The 21,644-nt window shown below is 50.9% G+C and overlaps 1 protein-coding gene across 5 annotated transcripts in view; it reads right to left on the reverse strand.

The window, feature by feature from the left end:
• Positions 1-5,971: 5,971 nt before the first annotated feature.
• LANCL2 (LanC like glutathione S-transferase 2) overlaps positions 5,972-21,644 on the reverse strand; it is a 57,432-nt gene continuing 41,759 nt past the window's right edge. For all 5 annotated transcript variants that reach the window (XM_031445014.2, XM_064482321.1, XM_064482320.1 and 2 more), the window contains 3 exons: positions 14,002-14,178; positions 11,891-11,963; positions 5,972-8,280 (listed from right to left, as the gene is read on the reverse strand). In XM_031445014.2, the coding sequence (XP_031300874.2) occupies positions 8,165-8,280; positions 11,891-11,963; positions 14,002-14,178 (366 nt within the window). In that variant the 3' untranslated portion in view covers positions 5,972-8,164. The remainder of the gene's footprint in view (positions 8,281-11,890; positions 11,964-14,001; positions 14,179-21,644) is intronic.

The raw sequence follows: 21,644 nt of genomic DNA on the forward strand, positions 1-21,644 counted from the left end.
CAGACATTGATTTCATCCCCAAATATTGCAGCACGGAGTTAAAACCAACAGTGATTCTCCAGTATCTTTAAAAATCGAATCAGTGTTTCCATTTCTCTTGTCTTGCAGTTTTTTTTAAAAAAAAATCATCTACAGTGACATCACGATACTGATTTTTGTATCTCTTTGGATCACTTAGTTTCCTCTCCATTTCTTTTTATCCTTTTGTTGTTTCCCTGTAAAAGAAGCCAGGTGGCTTTCCTTGCAGGTTTAGCCACCATCTGGGACTTGCTGATCGCATCTCCACCGTCACAGCGACTCAAGTATCTCCACGATATTTGGGTTTCTTGCAAACTGGTACGTAGAGAAGTTCGATCAGATTCAGGCTTCGTTTTGTTTTGAGTTTTATTTGGAAGGGCGACCGCGGAGGTGGCAGTGTGTATTTCCATCAGGAGGGACACGTCTGCATGTCTCGATTGTCCCTGCCTAGACTAATTAATTAGGGGCAACGCTGTACCATTTACATTCCTTTATTCCTTCAAGTGTATCCTAGGCTGAAACAGACAGTCATGCCTGTTCGAACTGAGTATGCAACAAGCATCCTTAAGCTCCCGTGCACGACTTAATGCTTAGGTCCTGAGCACATCTTTGGGCGGCTGCTCTGAGCATCCTGTCCACGGCGCTGACCGTGACATTACTCTCCTGCACATTTTAAAGGTGTATCTCCCTCCCCTCCCCTCTCAGTGAGAATGGAAATTAGCTCCGTTTTTTATCCGTGACCTTGAAATGTCCCGGAGATCTGGGTCTGGCTCAATCTCTGCCCCACACTCGGGAGTCCTGTCCCCTTGGGCAGCCCTTCCCAACCCCGAGTCGCCTCCTGTAAGACGTGGCTGCACACAGGCTTCCCTAAGGGTCATTGCATGTGAGGAAGGAGGCGTACTCAAGCCATTAAACGTATATGCGGGCCTAGAATAAACCTGCGGAGACTCCCTGTCGCTCTGTCCCTCGCGTGGTTACTGGGAACATTACCGGGAACTCCAAAATGCGCTGGTTTTACTTCTATTCATTTTTTTGTTGAAGTATAGTTGACTCATAACAATCTATTAGTTTCAGGGGTACAACACAGTGACTCCGTATTTTAATAGATCGCACTTCACGTAGAGTTAGTAATAAAAATATTAATAGAAGATGCTGGGGGTGTCCGTGCTGACGTGGGGAGGCCAGCGCCCCCCAGAAGCCGGCCTCAGGGCCCTGGAAGGATCGGGGAGGCTGCAGGAGAGGCAGGAAGCACCGAGGAGGCTGTCCCACCACGGCCCGCGGTGACGCCCGCACACCTGTTTCACTATCACAGACTTTCTTCCCTAAAAAATGACTTGATGTCAGTTACTTCTTCCCTAATTGGACAGTGAATGTGGCACTGGGCACCTGCACTGTGCTGGGCGCTTTCCTGGGCTGTCTGACGTCCCCCCCATCAACCCTGTGGGGCGGCAGGGACAGAGGCAGAGGGTCCAGACTGGAACCCGGAGGGCCTGGTGTCTGGGACTGTTCTTGTCCCTTCGTCCCCCCAGGGCACTTAACTCCCGGCTTCTGCCCGGCGTGGGAGGCAGGCCCGCGCCTGCGGGCTGACAGCCCTCCGGCTGGAGGGGCAGCAGGCGGGTGGTTGGGGTTTGGCCGCTGCAGGGCCCCCTCCTCTCTGTGCCCGCCTGCCCGGCTGCCTCGCTTCTGTTCTCCGTGGCCTTCAAGCACTGCTCCTCCAGACACGGCATGTACCTGCGATGGCCAAACAACTGAGAAACGAGGCTGTTTTGCAGACACTTCACATTTGTCATTTGTGAATTTCCTACCTGACAAAAATAGGCAGGCTTCCTATGTGGGACCAGGTCAAAAATAAGGTGGTAGTAAGAGAATTCAAGGTGAGAACAGTTCAGAAAAGCACCACACACACAGCCCTCCCTAGACCCTGTTTCAGCACATGGCAGGGCCGTGGATCAGCGGTGTCGGGGAGGCTGGGGACGCGATGGCTGGGGTGCCCCGCGGCGCTCAGACCAGCTCGGGAGAAGCCCCAGGAAGATGAGGGAGACGAAGGCCCTCGGGCCACACCCGGCCCTTCGAACCCAGCCAGAAGCTGGGGGCTGAGCACCAGGGCCCCCCCGAGGCCGGTGAGCGGCCTGCCCCCCAGGGGATGCCCAGAGAGCATGAAGTCAGCGGGGAGGAAACAGCCACACGGTGAGGAGGCCCCAAAGCAGATGAGAGGGGGGCCAGTGACTGAGCAGAGGGGGGCCCTGAGCCCACAGCAAGAAGGGCAGGAGCCCCCCCGACTCCACCCGTGGGGCAGTGGCCAGGCCTCTGGGGGCAGGGCGGCCAGGCCCATGTCCCCTCAGACACCAGATGCCTCTCCACCCGCCCAGCAGCGTCACGGCCTCCTCCCCTCCTCTGCCAAACCGGGGCCTTCTTTTCTGGAAAGCGTTCTGGTCTCTGGCCCGGAGGACACTGGATCTAGGTGAAGGTGGCAGTGCCATCCGTGAGGGTGGCTGTCCAGCTTTCTTCCTCACGGGGTCCCTCCTGCCACCTGCAGGCGGGGACCGTGGTGGGGGGGGTCTCAGCAGGGACTGATGCCAGCGCTTCACGGACCGAAGGCCCCGCCAGCTCCCACACGCGGACCGGCATCCCCAGCCGGCGTCCGCAGCACGGAACCAGCGGGCCCTCTGATGTGAAAGATAAAAACTGCAGCTCGCAGGCAGGAAAAGCAATTCAGATCAACTAAAAAGCACGCTGGACGTGGCCGGCATGGCAGACCAGCCCTTCTGAGTGCCCGGAGGAACCAGGAAGGGAGCCACAGGATGCTGTCCTCACGCAGGGGTGCCCGGGGCAGCGTCAGGGCCAGCCTGGCACCGGCCAGGGGACAAACCCCCGGGCCCCGCCCCAGACCAAGGGAATCAGACACTCGCCCATCTCAACAAACCCTCCGCGTGACCCCCGGCCTCTGAGTTGCTCGTGCCCTCCCCCACTCCCCCCAGGACGGCACCCCCACATCTTCTCCTCTCCTCCACCCTCCCTCCCCCTCCTCCCCCTCCCCAGCATTTGCTGCCTGGCTCCCAACTTCACGGGGGACGCCTGCACCCCGCCACCGGCCCGCCCCGCGCCATCTGCCCCCCGGGCTGCTCACAGAATCCGGCCGCTGAGCCCAGTGGCCACGTCTCCACCCTTCTCTTCCGTAGCAGGATCGCCTGTAACAGCTGCCGGCTCCCTTCCCCACCGCAAATGACTCCAGAGGGAGTTTTTCTCCCAGGCTCCCTCCGAACTCCCCGGTCAGCAGACCCCACGTGCCTAAGCGGACCCCGATCCGCCTGGCTGGCCCCCCCACCTCAGCGGCGGGCAGCGCCCCATCCGCGGCTCGGGCTGAGCACCCCGGAGCCAAGTCCGCCTGCCCTTTCCGCTCCGCACCCGACGGCCAGGAAGCCTTACTGCCTCCGGCTTCAGGACACATCCCGACTCTAACCGTCCCCACCAAGCCCACCAGCCACCTTCCTGGACCAGCCCTCCAGCCTCCCTCCCCCTGCCCGGCATTCTTGCAGGGTGGCCCCTGTCTGCATTAATCAGGTAACGTCCTGCTTTGGCGCAGAAAGTCTGGGAGGCTCTCTACTCCACCTAGAGGAAAAGCCAGACTCCTCGGAATGGCCTTGCCTTCCTCCATCTCCTCTCCCCCAGCTCCTGCCCCTACACACACACCCTCACTCCGCTCCCGAACAGGACAGGCTAAACTAACATCCTCAAAGAGGTAAGACAGTGCAACAAGAAACAAGAAGAGAATGTACCCAAAAGATACCCCAAGAACAAGAAAAATTCCCAGAAAGAAGGGAACACACAAGAGGATTGGAAAATAAAGTTGAAATCTCTTGGAAAGGGAAGCAAAAAAGGCAGAGACAGGGGAAAAAAAAACACTAAGAGAATAATTCAAAAGAAAATTCCAAGAGTTGAAACACATGAAGTTCTAGATCGGAAGGGCCTGCCAAGAACTCAGGGCCAGGCTCGTTATCGTGACAAAGTGACAGAGAAATTCTACAGCTTGCAAAGCGATCACACCAGAACGCAAGATCGCACGCAAAGAAACCAGGGTCACCGTGGCCGTGAGGTTCTCAGAGGCGACGCTCCTGGAAGCTAGGAGACATATGATGCCTTGAAACCTCACTAGGGAGGTGACTCCCAGTGCAGAATTCTCCGAACAACCTGTGATCTCAGTGTCAGAGACGTCCTTCAGACACGCAAGGTCTCAGGACCTCCAGCTCGGCTGCAGGGAGACGGGCCTCCCTCCTGCTCCTGGAGAGCCTCCTGGGAGGGGACCGCTCGTCTCTCTGTCACCTTCCTTGCAGCTCCAGCAGCCGAGCATTAAGCCTTCGATGGCTTTCCCGTGGCCTCCGCCAGGAACTGGTGTGAAAAGCTGGCCACACCAGTTTTGGGGGCTGTCTGTAGGATGACAGTGGGCGCTGCTGGGTACCCGTTTTGTTCTCTCATGCACAACACTTTCAAGAGTGGGGCAAGGTCCCTGTTAACACACGACCAGCGCTGCATCTGATGGGCGATCCTACGAAAGCCACAAGTCCAGCTGGTGCAGAACCGGGACGGTCTCTGGGGGGCACTGAGCAAAGAACAGGCCAGAGGAACGGAGAACCCAGCCTCTCTGAACTTTTTAGATTTTGCGTGAGCCTGAAAATCGTGGCTTGGTTCCTCCCTTCCCCTTGAAGAACCTTGGGGCAGCTAGGCGCACGCACACACACGACGCACACACGGCTGGCTGAAGGCTCGGAGCTGCCAGGCCGAGCAGTGGTTCCAGATGTGGTGATGCTTGGGATCTTGGAGCTGGACAGGTCTGGATTTTCAGCTCACCACGGAGGACAGTTCCCTTTAATCCTCCCCCAACCACATCCGGTTGCCCCGAGTACACAGAAAACCTTTCTAGGAAACCGCGTGCCCAAGTTCACACCAGTGGTTGAGCTCTGGGGTGACCACACACATCCAGGTTTGAGTCTCCGCTCACGACCTCCACTCCACAGGCTCCTTGATGACAGGGACAGCCTAAGGGCATGACGCTGCAAGGCTGGGCTGGCCACACTCACCTGCGGTCCCCTCCTGCCGGGACCGGCCGGCGCTCGCTGGGAGGCCTGCCGCCCCGCACACCACGCCCGGCCCCGAACACGCAGAGGAGCTGTCCCAGGTCCTGCCCAGGGCGGGCTCCCCGGAGCCTGAGCGTTGAGGCCGCTCACGTCCCCCAGGCTGGACTGTGCACAAGCACTGTTAGCACTTGCCTCTCAGCACCCAGCACGAGGCTGGCATGCTGAAGGCATGCAATGGACGCCTGCTGAATACAGGAACCAAGGAGGGAGCTGCTCAGGGGAGCTGCACGGCACCCCTGGGTCCTGCTCTCGTGAATTTAGCCAATGAAGCAAGAGCTGTGAAACCCCCTTACGGAGTTTTAAGTGGTATGTATGGAATTGCACCGGGTGGTTCGAGGGTCCCTCCCCAGCCAGGAAGGCGGGGGGACAGAGGACAGGGCATCCCCCAGGTTTGTTTCCTCCCTTCTGTGCTGGGCACACAGGGGAAGAGGTACTGAGGACAAGGCAGAAGCGCGGCCAGTGGCAAGAACCGTCCGGGTCTGAACACCGCCTGTCCCTCATTCCAGCCGAGACCCTGGGCAAGGCCACCGGCCTTCTCACGTGTCAGACAGTGCCCAGCCCGGGCAGCGCTGTGACCGCGCAGGGCGGCGGGGAGCAGAAAGTCTGTCATACAGGCAAGCTCAAGATAGGCTTCTCTTCTCAGACCACCCAGGTGTTGGAGGGCCTTGGAACAAAACAGGAAAGTTGTCGTTCTAATGAATTACCCGGTACATCAGACCTGAGCAATGGCCATGTTTTTAATCTTCAGAACGGTGACCACCGTCCTGATTGTCGCTCGCAGAGTCAGGCGCAGGCGAGAACAAACAGAGACCCCACAAGTGTCACCACGAAACCGAAACTTTACTGAGCACCAAACCAGAGAACCCCGCGCACTTCTTGTAAACATCGACTTTCCTTCTTAAAATGGAACAGTGCACACACGCATTATTTAAAAAACTCAGGACACGTTTTCGAGGACACAACCAAATCTTAACAAATCGCTGTGAGATGATCGGAGATCCGAATTCAAACACCTGTTGGAACTGTGCGAGCGGCTTCTGCACATCCTGTCCGGCTGCCTTCAGGGCCCAAGAGCCGGAGCCGGCGTCAGGGGCTAGGAAGTGGGTCACTGGGGAGTCACAGGCTGCACCTCTGTTAACAGCGAGTGCGTAAGTAGGCTGTAAATAAAACCTTGTAAATACAATCTCCTCCATGTACCCCACAAGTGTGCTATCCTTCCCTCAGTGTGTCAATCAGAAACTGAACATTTTTCATACACAGTGAGATGCTCAGATGACTGGGGGTCACTCTCGCTGCTCCTGGTCAGGAGACACATCAGATGCAAGGCGTCCACGATCCGCCGCCCTCTTGCCGAGCTGGGGTGGCCCCCAGGCAGCCCCACCGGCCTCCCCTGAGAAACGGCAAAGCTGCAAAACCTGTCGTCGAGGCCCTGAGGGCGGCCATGCGGGGTGTGGCATCAGCAGGGCTCCTCTGCCGGAAGCCCCCTCGGCTCGCTCGGGTCCTGACCCACCAGGAGGATTTACACCCACCGAAGTCACCACCAACCTCACTTGAACGATTGTGTCTCAGAAACCGGACTGCATGAAGAGACCCACAGGGCAGCATTCAGAAGCTGGGGGTCACACGGGAGGTGTCGCCCCACAAGCAGTGGTCACCAGCGCCCTGAGAACGGCACATGTGTGAAGGAGTCTGTCTCCTACATCCACATCCTTCTTTCTCCTTTGTGAAGGGGGGACACTAGGCCTGACAAACACTGAGACCCCCTTATAGATAAGGACCCACCAGAGACCTGCCTTCCGGCCCTCAGAGACCCACCTCGTGCTTCAGCATTGGGCCTCAGCTTGTAAGATGCGAAGTCTGGAGAAACCCTAGACCATCCTGTATCTTGACAACAAAGCTCTTCTAAAAACTGAGATCTATAGGGTAAAATGCAAACTAATGCCCATTTTTAAAATAAAAAAAGTCAGACAGGATCCCAATGTTCCTGGCTGGAACCTCGTTGCCCACGTGTGTAAATGCAGACCAGCACTGTGTACGTAATATATTTCATCAACGTGCGATTTTTTTTTTCATCACCCAAATAGTAGACAAAAAATGAGGACTATCTTCATCCCAAATGTACACTTTGCTAGCTCACTGAACTTTGAAATCAGTTTAACTGGAGGGACACAGGAAGAGCTGAGTGTTTCTGTTTATTACCCACCTAGAATTGTGTCCACTGAACTGAACGCTGAGTTACAATGTTGAGAAAAGTGAGGTGCAGCCTGTTTGAATAATACACACTGAATCTAGACTGGCCAAGCTTCAGTCACTGCTGCTTGGTTTGCAACGTGGCCGTGGAAAGGCTTCCCTTGAATGTCCCTGGTGTCACGAATCCACTCCCCAGGGCACAAGCTGCCTTGGACTGACCACCAGGAGAGTCTGGAATTTCACACCAAGACGAGCACAGAAGCCCTGCCTGGTGGCTCCCCACCCTCCACGCCAGCAAAACTTCCCCACCTGTTCTGTTTCTGTTCATTTCTGGAGTGGCCTTTCTCTCCTGCTCATCTGCAAGGTACCCACAGGAAATGCCGGAAAGTCTTACCCCTGGGCCATCACCTTAGGGAATCTTTCTGATACTTAAAGAGACACCACCCGCCAAGTCCCTGGTTTGCCAACACAGAAAACACCCCGCTGTAAGTGTTATATACAGAGAAGCGGCTGCCGCGTGCCCTCATGCACAGCCAGCTCGGGCGCAGGGACGGGAAGGGCTTCCGCCAAGAACAACCTACGCCTACAGACAGCGAACATCGAGACATGCAAACGCTACGGAGGGCCGGGCACGGAGAGGTCGTGTTCGACACCGGTGAGGGGGGGCACGGGGACGGGACGCCGACGGGGCGGCCCTGCCACTCACGCTGACACAGGGGGCCGTGAAGGAGTCTGCCTCCCCCGCTCCTCCCTCTTGCAGGATTCACAGTCGGTTCTGTGTCAGGCACCGAGCAACCCGGCGGCTCCTGGGCCAGCTGGCTCTCTCAGTAGTCTTTCTGCATCTTTGCATCCCCCTGTGAAGAGCCGAGTTCAAACGCCGGGAACCATGACGTCTCGGGGACCAGGATGTCGGACAGAAAGTGAATGGCGCCGGCCATGCCTGCAACGTAAAACGCAGTCCCTTATGGAAAAGGGTGTGAGGCTGGTGTCCAAAACCAAGTGACTTTTTTTTTTTAATTTTAATTTTGGTTGGATTTTATTTTATTTATTTTTAAACGAGGTACTGGGGATTGAACCCAGGACCTTGTGCATGCAAAGCATGTGCTCTACCACTGAGCTGTACCCTCTCCCCCCACAAAAACCAAGTGACCTTTAATCGCTGCCTTTACCAGAGCTGTAAGGGTGCGGGGGAAAGCGATGAGGACTTTAAAAATAAGTTCACAAACATAAAAAGGAAATCCTTGTATTAGCAGATAATGACACCAGTTTTCTTCACCACTTATTTTTAAAAATTGGTTTCTAAGCTTTAATCTTGCATCTTGACTAAGATGGTTTCACAGAATTGCTAACAAAAACCTTAAGGCATCTGTGATATTTCAACATACAAACCTCCTCTCAGAGCCTTGATGTTTTTGTTCCAAACAAGAAAGTTGCATTTTGTACTTAAGGAGGTTTTTAAGATGTTATTTTAAAACGATCTCTTCAAAATGCCCGCAGCAAAACTCGGCAGTAACTGAACACTGGCTCCAGCTGCCTCGTGGAGCTCGCACAGGGCAGGCCCAGCGGCTGCGGGGGCCCAGCCTCTGCTTTAAGTCGGAAGACCCCATCCCCTGCTGTGGGCTTGACATTTGCCTTGTAATGTGGCATCTACACAGAGCAAAACTCACAAGTCTTCAGTGTACTTCCGTGAGCTTTGACAAGTGCACACCCCTGTGTAAACCGAACCCCAATCAAGACATGGAAGACTGCCATCACCTCCCCCTGGGAAGCTCCTCTCCAGCCTGACCCTGCGGTTAGCGTCGACTGTTTTGGGCATCGCATGAGTGGAACCAACAGCTCGACAAGCCTGGCTGCTTCCCTCGGATGTTTCTGCGAATCACTCATGTTTCGTGTGTGTCTAACAGAAAAGAACAAATCTGACTGCAACTAATCTGTTCCTTTGGCTTTGACCCCGGGCCCTGTCTTCTAGGCTCAGTCCTGCTGGCTCTGCACCTTTTGTAAAACAACGTTGCCTTTAGCCTGAAATAGACAGAAGAGCTGGTTCTCAAGGCTCAGACCTTTAAGGATGTTAACACGTTTGCACTCATGTAAAGATAACAAAGTTGCAGAATAGAGAGTAACCTTTGTCTTGTGGGAGGTTTGCAGGGGCACCATGACCTAGCCCATGCGCACCGCTGCAAGAACACAGGATTCCTGCACCGAGAAGTCTGCAACAGCCAACCACGCCCCTCCCCCCCCTTTTTTTTTTGTATAAAAGGAGCCTGTGTTCTGACTGGAGCAGGATGGGTCTCCAAGACATGAGTCTCCCATCCTCTCGGTCCGCCAGCTTTCCCAAAAAAGTCACTCTTCCCCGCCCCAGCACCTCATCTCCCGATTTACTGGCCTGTCGTGCGGCGAGCACGAGTTTGGACTCGGTTACAGGCGCAGCTGTTCTCCCACCTTTGGGCTGTTCCCAGCCGTCCCTGAAGTTTTTGTTTGGAAAAGGGTTCCATCAGCATAAGATACCTGAAAACCACTGATCTATCAGAAGTGGCTGGAAGTGGACAGCGACCCCAACACCATCAGGAGGGGTCGCAGAGCTGGCCACGCTGAAAGGACCCCGTGTTCTTGTTTTGGGGGCGGGGCAGCAGGCCTCCCCGAAGAACACGTGGGCAAGAGGGACTCCTCCAGAGAGGGACACAGGTGCTGCGACCCTGCCAGCCCGGCGGCCTTGACACGCGCTCACCCATCCGACAAGAACCTGGTCACTGTCTACTGCCAGGCTCTTGGGAGGCACAGCCGAACAGGTGATGTGGTAACTCCCCAGCCTTTAGGGAGCAGACCCTCAAAGACTGTCACCCACTGCGGCTCTAACGTGGCCACCACAAACCTGAAGTTATAAACCTGAATGAACTCCATTCAGAGTTCACGTTTTAACCGTTATATCTGACTCAAATACACTGCATTTTTATGCTACAAAAGACTAAAAATGTTTATTCCGAGAAATACTTTTTCATTATAATTTCTTAGGTGTCAAAAGGATCTTATTCTGCAAAAGAGAGTAACAAATGCTCCATTTTCTGCTCGTTTTTCTATTATATGATTAAAATATTTATCAATAGCAAAAATAAAACTGCATTATCACTACAATTTAGACACCAAAAACATTAATAATAATAATAATAATAATAATAATAAAGGAATAGTACCGAAGCTTTATGCACATAAATTTGACCCCATACAAGAAATGCAGCAATATCTCAAAAATACAAAGTACTAAAACTCACTGAATATGAAATAGATAACTTGAACAGCCTTATAAACTATTAAACAAATTCAATTTATAAATTCAAAACTCCCAAAAAAGAAAACTCGAAGCCAGGAAGATTTTCACTGAAGAACTCCATCCTAACTTTTAAATTGGAATTAGAATTAACACCAATTTTTTCCACCAATTAATACACAATCTGTTTCAGAAAAGAGAGGAGCAGGTACTTCTCAATTCAGTATCAGCCAGTATTGCCCTGACAGCAAAACCAAAGACGGTGTAAAAACGGAAAACTATATTCCTCACGCAGATAGATGCAAAAACCCTCAACAAAATATTAGCAAATACAGTTCCGCAGGGTCAGAACTGTACACCAGGGCCAAGTGGGGTTTATCCCAGAGACGCAAGACTGGCTTAATATTCGAAAATCGACCAGCGTGACCCAGAACACTAGGAAGTCAAAGAAGAACCGTGATCTTATCACCTGATGCAGGAAAAGCACCCGACCAAGCTCAACCCTCTTTGATTTTTTTTAAAAAAAGTATCCAATCATTTATTCCTTCTGAAATGTATTTTGGAATTAGAATGAAATGCAGCTCTCAAGTTCCTTAAAAAGTCAGCATCGATTCACCCTAACACATTTAAGCTTTGCCCTTTGGTTCCCGCGGCTTGTGTTGCAAAGTACCCAGTTCTCACTCACACACACACACACATATACACTAAGCGAAGACTATCTGACGTCTCTGTGGGACTTCTGTTCCGCCTTCCTGAATTGCATTCTGTATGCTCTGTGCCTGCAGAAGACTCAATGTTCTTTGCTGGTTTCCTGTTTTCCAGAACTGTCTTCAATTTTCTCTCAGTATTTTTTCCAGTGACTATTTTTACTTTTTAACACTTTTAAATTACTAATGTTGGTTATTCTTTCTAAGACTTGAACAATTACATTATTTTAAATAACCGACCAAGTCGGCTGTGAACAGGTCAATGCCACACACACAATGTCGCAGATGAAATGCAGGGGAGGGAACTTACTGTTTCCTCCATTACTGAGCAGCACGCAGCCTGCGTTGTGCATCCCTACAAATTTCACAAAAGATCCCAAAATACCCGGAAGACTTTCACAGGAGCCCAAAATGGGCCAGGAAAGAGACTCGGGTGACTTTCAGCAGTGAACGGTTCTGCTCACAGCCATCTAACAGCTGCGGGGTCAGGATGACCAGCCGTGACAGGGCCGGTGCAGACGGACAGAGGGACAGACTCCCGCCCCCAGACACGGAGGCCTGGAGCTGCTCCCGGCGCTTACCTTCAAAGAGAGAGTAGGGCCTGTCGGGAATGCGGCACCCGTGTGCTCCGTACTCGAGACACCACTCTGCGAACTAGGAGGGAACAGATGTGTCTGTAAGAGCGGAGACCGCACTCGGGCAAGCGTGACAGATGAGACACCACGGGGAGTCCACCGAGAATCAAAGACACCAGAGTCCCGGGGGGGGCGAGCGGTCAGGAGTGCGGGCTCGGTGGGGACGCAGCACCCCGTCTTCTGAGCGGGGGACACCTGCCTGGGCCCGTCCCCTCGCCTGTCGGGTGGCACTCCCCTCCAAAGGGGGCCGCCCGCTGTGATCGGCCGCGGGCTCATCTTGAGAAGTCAGCCCTCTGCTTTCTCAGCCACTTCCCTTGCGCTCCCGGTCCTTCCCTCTTAAACCTCTCCAACGGGTTTTTACATTATAATGCGTTTCCCTGTTTCTGCTTAAGGGAACTTATTTTTTTGGTCACATGTATACAGAGAATCACAAGGAGCATCAAACTCAGTGCGTATAAAATAAGACCTCCCCTGCCTCCTGCCTCCGAACCCGCTCCCTCTTCCAGCTCGTGTGACGCCCCAGCCATCTGGTGGCCCCAGTCAGACATCAGGGCGACATTCGTCCATCTCCCTCTTCTCCACATTAAAAAAAAGCCACTAAATTCCGTGGTCCCAACATCCGAAGTGCTTCTGAATCTCTCCCCTTCCGTATGGCAGCCCACGCCTCGGTTTATAACTCAACATTTCTTGCATTAATCATTAAGCAACAGTTTGGAGAAACCCGACCTCTACCCCGTTCATTCCACTGCGACCATGGCGAGCCCTTCAAGAGAGGAGTCTGAACACAAATTCCACACCCTTGGGAGGCCCCCCTTCCGGAGAAGGACCCGCAAGGCTGGCCACGAGCACCCCCTGGGGGCTGGGCCCCCTCCCGCCTGATCTAGGGGGGGCTCCCGGCATTCTCTCAGAGCTCCCCACTGAGGCTCAGGTGTGCCCAAGGCTGAGGTGGGCTGACTACAGGCGAGGACGCGCTTCCCCTGGCCTCCGTCCCCCCGACTCCACCGCTCAGCCCCCCGCAGCCCCCAGCGCTCCCGGCCTGTGCACAGCATCCCCCGTACCCGGCGGGCTCCACCTCGCCTCGCCACACCTGCCCGGCCACCTGCCAAGCTCGTCACCTTCAGAAAACTAGCCGTGCCTCGCCCGGCGTGCGGTCTCTGCCAGTCTCCACGTTTCCTTCACCACCTGCTGCTATGATCGCCGCCCTCACCTGTCCTGCCCCGTCGCCTGCTCCGGCCACAGGGACGGAGGACGCACCCTCCAGCCCCCTCCGCTGGTGGCAAGGCTCCCACCCCTCCAGCTGTGCCCTAGGTCACCTCCCGACGCCCGCGCTCAGCGCCTGCCCCCCCTGCGCCCCTCTGCGCGTGCGGACACTGAGCAGCACACGTGTCCCGGGCACCGGGGCGGGGGGCTCTAGTCCACCTGGTTGGAGAAAAGGTCTCATGACAGTAAGAAATTTACAGAATAAGCCGCCCGGAACGCCTCCGTCTACCAAGCGTCATGGTCAACACTCTGGTGTATTCTGTTTTTCTGCGTCTCTGTAACTCTATTCTGTGAAGTGTGTATAATAATAAAAACACCTGCCAACATTCTCCGGGTGCTGCTCTGCGCATTCGTTTTCACACCTCGGATGCATACTTAATTCGCCTCTACGTGGCGCCGGGCTCCACTCCAGGCACCACTGAGGGCCGTGACCTGGACAAGCGGCCGTGGGAAACACTGGAGGCTGGTAAGCAGGGGCCGCTAAAGGCGACCTGCCCGTTATCTCAATTAATTCCTCCTGAAACAAACCGAGGAGGGTAGCATTTTTACAGATGGGGACACTGAAGCTTGAAGGAGCGCCCCAAGTCATAAAGCTAGTTAACTGCGCAGGAGGGCACCCGAGCAGGTCGCTCCCTGGACCCACCTCACAGGAGGGGCCCCTGACACAGAGCGGCCAGGGGCAAGGCTGGGCCGGGAGGAGCCCCAGAGCCGGGAGAGCACGCCCGGAGGAGGAGGGAGCGTGCGGGGCGCTGTGCACGCTCCGGGGGGCCCGGGGCCGCCTGGCCGGAGGCCCGTACCTTGCAGGCGCGGTAGAGGTACTTCTTGTCCTGCGTGAGGTGGTACAGGGACAGGAAGGAGTAGCCGTTGCCGGCGGCCCCGTGGCAGATCCCGTAGCCCTTCCGCAGCAAGCCCCGCTGCCAGATCACGTCGCTGCACTCCATGGCGTCCTTCAGGTACTTCTCTTCCTTGAACACCTGGGCCGGGGAGAGCAGGTCAGCGTTAAAGAGACGGCTTCCATAAGAGGCAGCAAAACGCTTCCCTTCCTGTTCAGGCAGCGGGGGAGTGGGGGGGGGGGTAGGACCAACCCCCGCCGGAGCATCACACCAGCAGCCCCGCGGCCCCGTCCGCTCCTCCTCCTCCTCGTCCTCCGTCCGTGCCTGGTTTTTCAAAAGCAGTTCTAAGACGGAGTTCAAAAAGCAAAGGGGAAACTAGCAGATCTCTTTTGTGAAGATGTTTTTGTCACCAACAGACCCAGGCTGCGGCCCTGAAATTCCTGCTCGTGTAGCGGGTGGTCGACGGTTTCACAGCATCCTGGCGGCTACGTCTGGAACATTCTATATCCCAGGTCAGCCACGCACGAAAAGTGCCCCATGAGAGGACGTAAACTCGCACAGTGCTTCCAGCTCCGGGGAGGGGCTTAAGTGGACAGACAAAGCACGCCCGGCGAGACAAAGCGCCATTCTCACCTCCCCAGATTCCCTTCACACATCACTTTTGGCCTCTCCCTCGTCCTCTCCTCCGAATCTCTCATGAGCACTCTCCACCTGCCTAACTCACTGCATTCTAGGGCAAACGAGTTTTGGACCACAGATCAGTGGCAAAAAGGTCACTGGGGACACATTCCTGGGGTGGAAAACAGGACCCTCCTTATGACTGCCGAGCAGTGACCTCCTCCTGGGCACGTGGCTGAGAAGGTCGGAGGCTGCAGGGAAAGCAAAGGGCCTGAACCGCACCCAGGGTCCGCCCCGGGGCAGGGCCACACTCCCACGTCAGTCACCGCTCCCAGGGCAGAGTCTCGCGGGGTCAGAAGCAACTTGCAGTCATGAAAGCACTGAGACTCGGGCTCTGGGGTCAGACTGCCGGCGTCTGAATCTCAGCTCTGTCACCGTTAACGGGGGCCCTGGACAAGTCACTTCACCTCTTACGTCTTTGTCTTCTTCACCATTTCTTTATTTCAGCGGCTTGTTGGGTTAAGATGAAGTCACGTACAAGCAGCTCTTTGAACAGTGCCTGGCACCCAGACAGAGCTAACGACTTCTGAGCTGCCATCAGCTACCATTCCTTCACGTTGCCCTGCCAGCACACACGCTCCATCCTGTCGCTTGTGTCTGAAGCCTCTTCAGATGAACTATAAAGAGAAACTTGCCCATCCTACACAAACATTTGATCAAAGCTAATAGTGTAGCAGAAAAGAACAGATCTGACTCCATATGAGATCTGTTCCTTTGGCTTTAACCCTGTGCCCTGCTTTCTGGGCTCAGTCTTGCCGGCTCTGCACCTTTTATAAAACAGTGTTGCCTTTAGCCTGAAATAGACAGGAGAGCCCATTCTCAAGGCTCTGACCTTTAAGGATGTTAACACTTTTGTACTTAAAGACAACAAGTTGCAGAATAGAAAATGACATTTGTTTTGCTGGAGGTCTGCAGGGGCGCCATGACCTGACCCCCGGGGACGGCTGCAAGAACAAAGGATTCCTGCACCGAGAAGTTTACACCAACCAACCACACCCCCTCCCCCTTTTTAGTATAAAAGGAGCCTGAATTCTGACGTGGGGAAGATGGTTCTCCAGGACATTACCCCCATCTTCTCGGTCTGCCAGCTTTCCAAATAAAGTCGCTATTCCTTGCCCCATCACCTCTACATCATAGCCATTAAAACTTGGCCAGAAAATCTGTTTACTTATCCACCTTACTTTTCTCGAATGGTGAATTTCCCTGGGCAACGTCAGGACTAAAAGCCGGAAGAGGCATGCACTGTCTCTGGACGCAAGGGACCTGGAGTAGGAAGACACTGGCTGGATTCCCTCTTCCACAAACACTAACTGTGTAACTCTGGGTGGCCGTTGTGACTTCTCCGACAGACGCTGAGACGACCAAGTGTTGAAAACAGAAATGAGGATCTGAGGCAGTTATTTAAAATCTTTCAGGGTGAAAAGGAAACTACACTCATTGTCAATGAATGGTCTGGAAATCTGAGAGAAAATGTCACTATAAAAAGAAACAGAAACCCGGGAACTGAAAAAGTGCCAACAGGTGAGATAAGTAAACTCACTGAGTAGGCTGAATAGCAGACTGGATGTAGAAAAGGAAACCATTAGTGAAGACGAAGCTGGATAAATGGGAGTTACACAGAAATTACACAATCTGAATTACAGAAAAGGAAAAAAACCCTAAAAATAAAAGCCTCAGAGACCTGTTGGAAAGTAATGGCTTAACGTTTAGCAAATGCACTGACAGACATGCAATTACAAGTTTAAGGAGCTTAAGGAATGTCAAAGCAGGACAAATAGAGACAGACACAGAGGTGCATGCATGATAAAACTGAAAACCAAAAAAAGAGGAAATTCTGAAAGCTTCCGGAGAAGACACACACTGCGCGTAATGGATGACGGATTTCTCAGAACCGTGGAGGCCACAAGACAGTGGAGCTGAATCTTTTGAAGTTCTGAAAGGGAAAAATTAAACTGTCAGCGTAGAATTCTACTCTCGGCAAAAATATCTTTAAAGAATGAAGGGGGAATAAAGACAGACGTAAGATGCGTGAAAATCAATGTATGGCCAGCAAACCTAGACTACAAGAAATGCTAATGGAGGTTCTTTGGGCTGAAGGAGACGGTGCCAGGTGAGGGGCTGGAACGTCCGGGAGGAGCAAAGAGCACCGAAAAGGGGAAATACGCAAACATATCAAAGCCCACGTTCTTTTGTCTTAATTTCCTTAAAATACATAGGACCATTTAAAAAGCAAAAATTATAAAACGGTATTGGGGGTTTGCAGCGTTTGCTGACACGTCTGACAGTGAAGACGTACAGGGCTGCAGTCAGACAACGCGCACCCGGTCCTTTCCTACAGTTTCTGTGAAGTTACAGTGTTAACGCTGAGCGGACTGTGAAAAGTTAACGTGTATTGCAATCTGTATGTTGCAATGTTAAAGACGCGTATTGAGCGACCACTAAAAATATGTGCAAACAGACAGTTGAAGAGCCAACAGAGAAATTACAATGGAATTCTAGGAAATATCCAATTAATCTCTCCTACCTCCCTAAAAAAGGCAAGAAGGAAAAAAACCAAAGATCAAAAAAAAAAAGTTCTAAGATGCAGCCAACAGAAACCACGTGGAAAAGAGGCTGAGCCAAATCCAACCCAATATAAATAATGACATTAACTATACATGAACTGAACATTTCAAATTAAAGGCCGAGATTGTGAGGCTGCCTTGCTAGGCAAGTCCCAATTCTGAAGAGACACACATTAAATATAAAGACATCAAAAAGTATAAAATGTTACTGACATATGTGAAAGAAAATGTAAATAAACGGAGAGACATACCGTATCTGTGGGTAAGAACAGTCAATATTGACATCATTTCTACCAAAATTGATCTACAGATGGAATGCAGTTTCAGTCTTAATCCCAACAGACCTCTTTTGCAGACACTGACTAATTTCTAAAACTTATATAGGATGCAAAGGATTCCAATGTGGAATATTTAAAGCAATTCTGAAAAGGAGCAACAAAGTTGCAGCCTTAAATTACCTGACTTTGAAACTTACAATAAAGCTAGACTAATTCAATCCACATGGTACCATAGTGACAGGTAAACAGGCCAGAGTAACAGAACAGAGCCTAGAAATAAACCCACACTTAGCAGGTCTCTTGGTCTTGACCAAGCAAGTGCCTTTATACGCACTGAATCAATCAAATGGGGGGGGGGGGGATAAGCATCTTTTCAACAAGTGATGTGGGAACAATCAGATACCCCTATGGTTAAAAGAAAAACCTCACTCCTTGCTTCATGTAACATACAAAACTTGGGAGAGAGGGTAGAGCTCAGGGGTAGAGCACGTGCTTAGCATGCACGAGGTCCCGGGTTCAATCCCCAGTCCCTCTGTTAAAATAAACCAGTAAATAAATAAACCTAATTACCTCCTCCTATAACATACAAAACTTAATTTGAGACAGATCACAGTTCTAAATGTAAAATCTAAATCTATGAAGCATGCTGGAGAACATTATCGGTGTAACCTGGGGGTAAGTAACATTTCTTAGACAAGATACAGAAAGTGACTGCCATTAAAAAAAAAAAAAAAAAGGATAAGATAGACTTTATCAGAATTAAAAACTGTATTCATATTCATAAAGAATATGATTTAAAAATGTGACAATGAATATATGTATGTTCATGTATGACTGAAAAATTGTGCTCTACACTGGAATTTGACACAACATTGTAAAATGATTGTAAATCAATAAAAAATAATAAAAAAAAAACTAAAAAAAAAAAAAAAGAAAATATGATTAGGCCAACTACAGACTGGGAGAAATTATTTCCAAAACATGTATCTAACAAAGGGACTTGTAACCGAAACATATGAAGAACTTTTACAACTCAGTAACGAAGGGATAAAAAATAAAATACATAAAACAGTGTGGGTAAAAGATATGAACAGACACTCAACAAAGATACACAGCTGACCCACGAGCAACGTGGGGGTTGGAAACACTTACATAACGTTACCGTCGGCCCCCTCTGTGTGCCCTTCTGTATCCTCAGATTCAACCCACCCTGGACTGTGCGGTACTGTAACTATTTGTTGAAAAAAATCCTCATAAAAGTGGCCCCACACGGTTCAAATCCGTGTTGTTCAAGGGTCAACTGTACACACGACCCATGAGCACAAGCAAAACTGCTCAACATCCTTAATCATCAGGAAGACGCAAACTAAAACCACGATGAACCACCCACCAGAGTAAAACCGAGGCGGCTTCCAACGCCAAGTGCCGACAGAGACGTAGAACAACCCGAACCCCCCTGAGCCGCTGACGGGATGCAAAACGGCTCAGCCCTTGGAGAAGAGGTCTGGCAGGGTCTTAGCAAACCCAACAGGCTACCTTCTGATTTAGCAATTCCACTCCCAGGCATCAGCGGCAAAGAAATGAAAACACACGTCCACAGAAAGACCTGTATGTAGCAAGAATGTTCACTGCAGCTTATTCAAAATAGTGTAAAAAAAAAAAAAAAAAGCAGACACAGTTGAAAAACAAAGGGATAAATCATAGTATTTTTATAAATAATGCTTAACATTAGGAAGGTATCAGAATCTTGAGGAAGGAGGACGCACAGTTGGAAAAAAATCTCTCCAGGTGACTCTGATATACACCACCTAGACAGACATTCCATGTTGGGAAAAAACCAACTTACAAATGAGCTTTTGGAACATAATTTCTATGAAAATATTTCCTGATGTACAGTCAGCAGGTGCCCATCAGGACACATTCCTAACACAGCTCTGCTCTGGGAATGTCAGAGCAGGCTTGCGGGTTTAGGGAGGGGGGCACGGCTGTCTCATTCATTTAGCGCAGAATCAAAGGATTCCACTGATACCACTTCGGGGTGACTCACGCGGTTTTCTTGGGCAACGTGTTTACCTTTCCAAATGCAATTTCATTTGACCGACGTGAGCATTTGTTTACCCCGCCAAGTCCATACAAACTGCTAGTGTCCTAGGGCTTAAATGTGCGGTCAGAGGAAGGCAGAATTTGTTGCCGTTACCTGTGATTTACCGTCAGATAATCAAGAACTGACTGTTAGCTCTTCATCAAAGTAGCTTCCAGCTATGAGGTCCCCAAATGTAATTTGTTGGGAAACCATTTACAGTTAATAAAGTTCCTACTACAGCATGGAAATATTGTTAAAATCTTGACTTTTTTTCCCAAGGCCATCTAAAATACTAAATAATTTTAAGTAATACATGTTCATACAAAAGGGAACCCTCCTGCACTGCTGGTGGGAATGAAGTTTGGTGCAGCCACTGTGGGAAACAGTGTGGAGATTCCTCAAAAGCCTAGGATAGACTTCCCATATGACCCAGGAATCCTGCTCCTGGGCATATATCCAGAAGGAACCCTACTTCAAAATGACACCTGCACCCCAATGTTCACAGCAGCACCATTTACAACAGCCAAGACATGGAAACAGCCTAAATGTCCATCAACAGATGACTGGATAAAGAAGACGTGGTATTTATACAATGGAATACTACTCAGCCATAAAAATGACAACATAACACCATTTGCAGCAACATGGATGTCCCTGGAGAATGTCATTCTAAGTGAAGTCAATCAGAAAGAGAAAGAAAAATACCATATGAGATTGCTCATATATGGAATCTAAAAATAAAACAAAAAAACAAAACATAAACACAAAACAGAAACAGACTCACAGACATAGAATATAAACTTGTGGTTGCCAAGGGGGCGGGGGGTGGGAAGGGACAGACTGGGAATTCAAAATGTAGAATAGATAAACAAGATTATACTGTACAGCACAGGGAAATGTATACAAGATCTTGTGGTGGCTCACAGCAAAGAAAATGTGACAATGAATATATGTATGTTCATGTATAACTGAAAAATTGTGCTCTACACTGGAATTTGACAGAACATTGTAAAATGACTATAACTCAGTAAAAAAAGTTAAAACAAAACAAAATACAATACAATACAATACAATACAATAACATGTTCATACAAAGAAGAGCAAACCCTAGCTGAAAGGTGACTAGCACCTACAGGAAGGGAAAAGAAAGTGAGTGAAGCTGGACTCAACTTACAGTTTTATTTGTGAAAGACATTAATAAGGTTTTCAAATGCTTGAACACCTTACGCCTTCATGAGTGTTCCTGAAGCACTTAACATCTTTACGTGCCAGCATAAGACACTGTTGAACGCCTGTTACTAAACAAAAGTTAAACACTTCCTGATTTTAAGAGATGGTCTCAATGGACGCGGACCCTCTTACTCTCAGTTAACAATAACTTGAGAGAAAACAGTCTAAGAGCTGTTTCCCCAGCTGTGCACCACCCCCTGCCCCGGCCAAACACAAATTTCACTCCACTCACTTACACTAGGAAGATGTATTTTTACCCCCAATTGTTTTGTTTTGTTTTTTTAAATATGTTTATTTATTATTATAGTATTTAATTACTTTATTTTGGCGGGGGGGGTAATTCAGTTTATTTTTAGAGGAGGGACTGGGGATCGAACCCAGGACCTCCTGCGCGCTAAGCACGCGCTCTACCGCTTGAGCTACACCCTCCCTCCCTTCACCCCCAACTGTAAAACCGTGTTATAAACGTGTCTCCAAATTCCCACTGGTGCCTCTGCCCTAGAAAATCCTGCTGTACCTCCTCCTTCCTCATGTTTGAGAATCTTGACGTAAATGGACAAAATGAAGTTTCAGTGACTAAGCGTGGGGTCTTAGTGCTCCCCACCCACAGCTCAGGCGCTGAAATGCGTGGGGAGACCCCCAGGAGCCAAGGCCATCGGCTGCCAGGAGTGCCTCCCTCGACAGCTGATCGTCTTTAATGCGAAAGACAAAAGGGGTCAGACAAGCAGAAACTTCCACTTTCAATGAAGTCATGTGTCTGTTCTGAGTATCAGA

This window comes from Camelus dromedarius, chromosome 35, assembly GCF_036321535.1.
Source record: "Camelus dromedarius isolate mCamDro1 chromosome 35, mCamDro1.pat, whole genome shotgun sequence".
NCBI lineage: Eukaryota > Metazoa > Chordata > Mammalia > Artiodactyla > Camelidae > Camelus > Camelus dromedarius.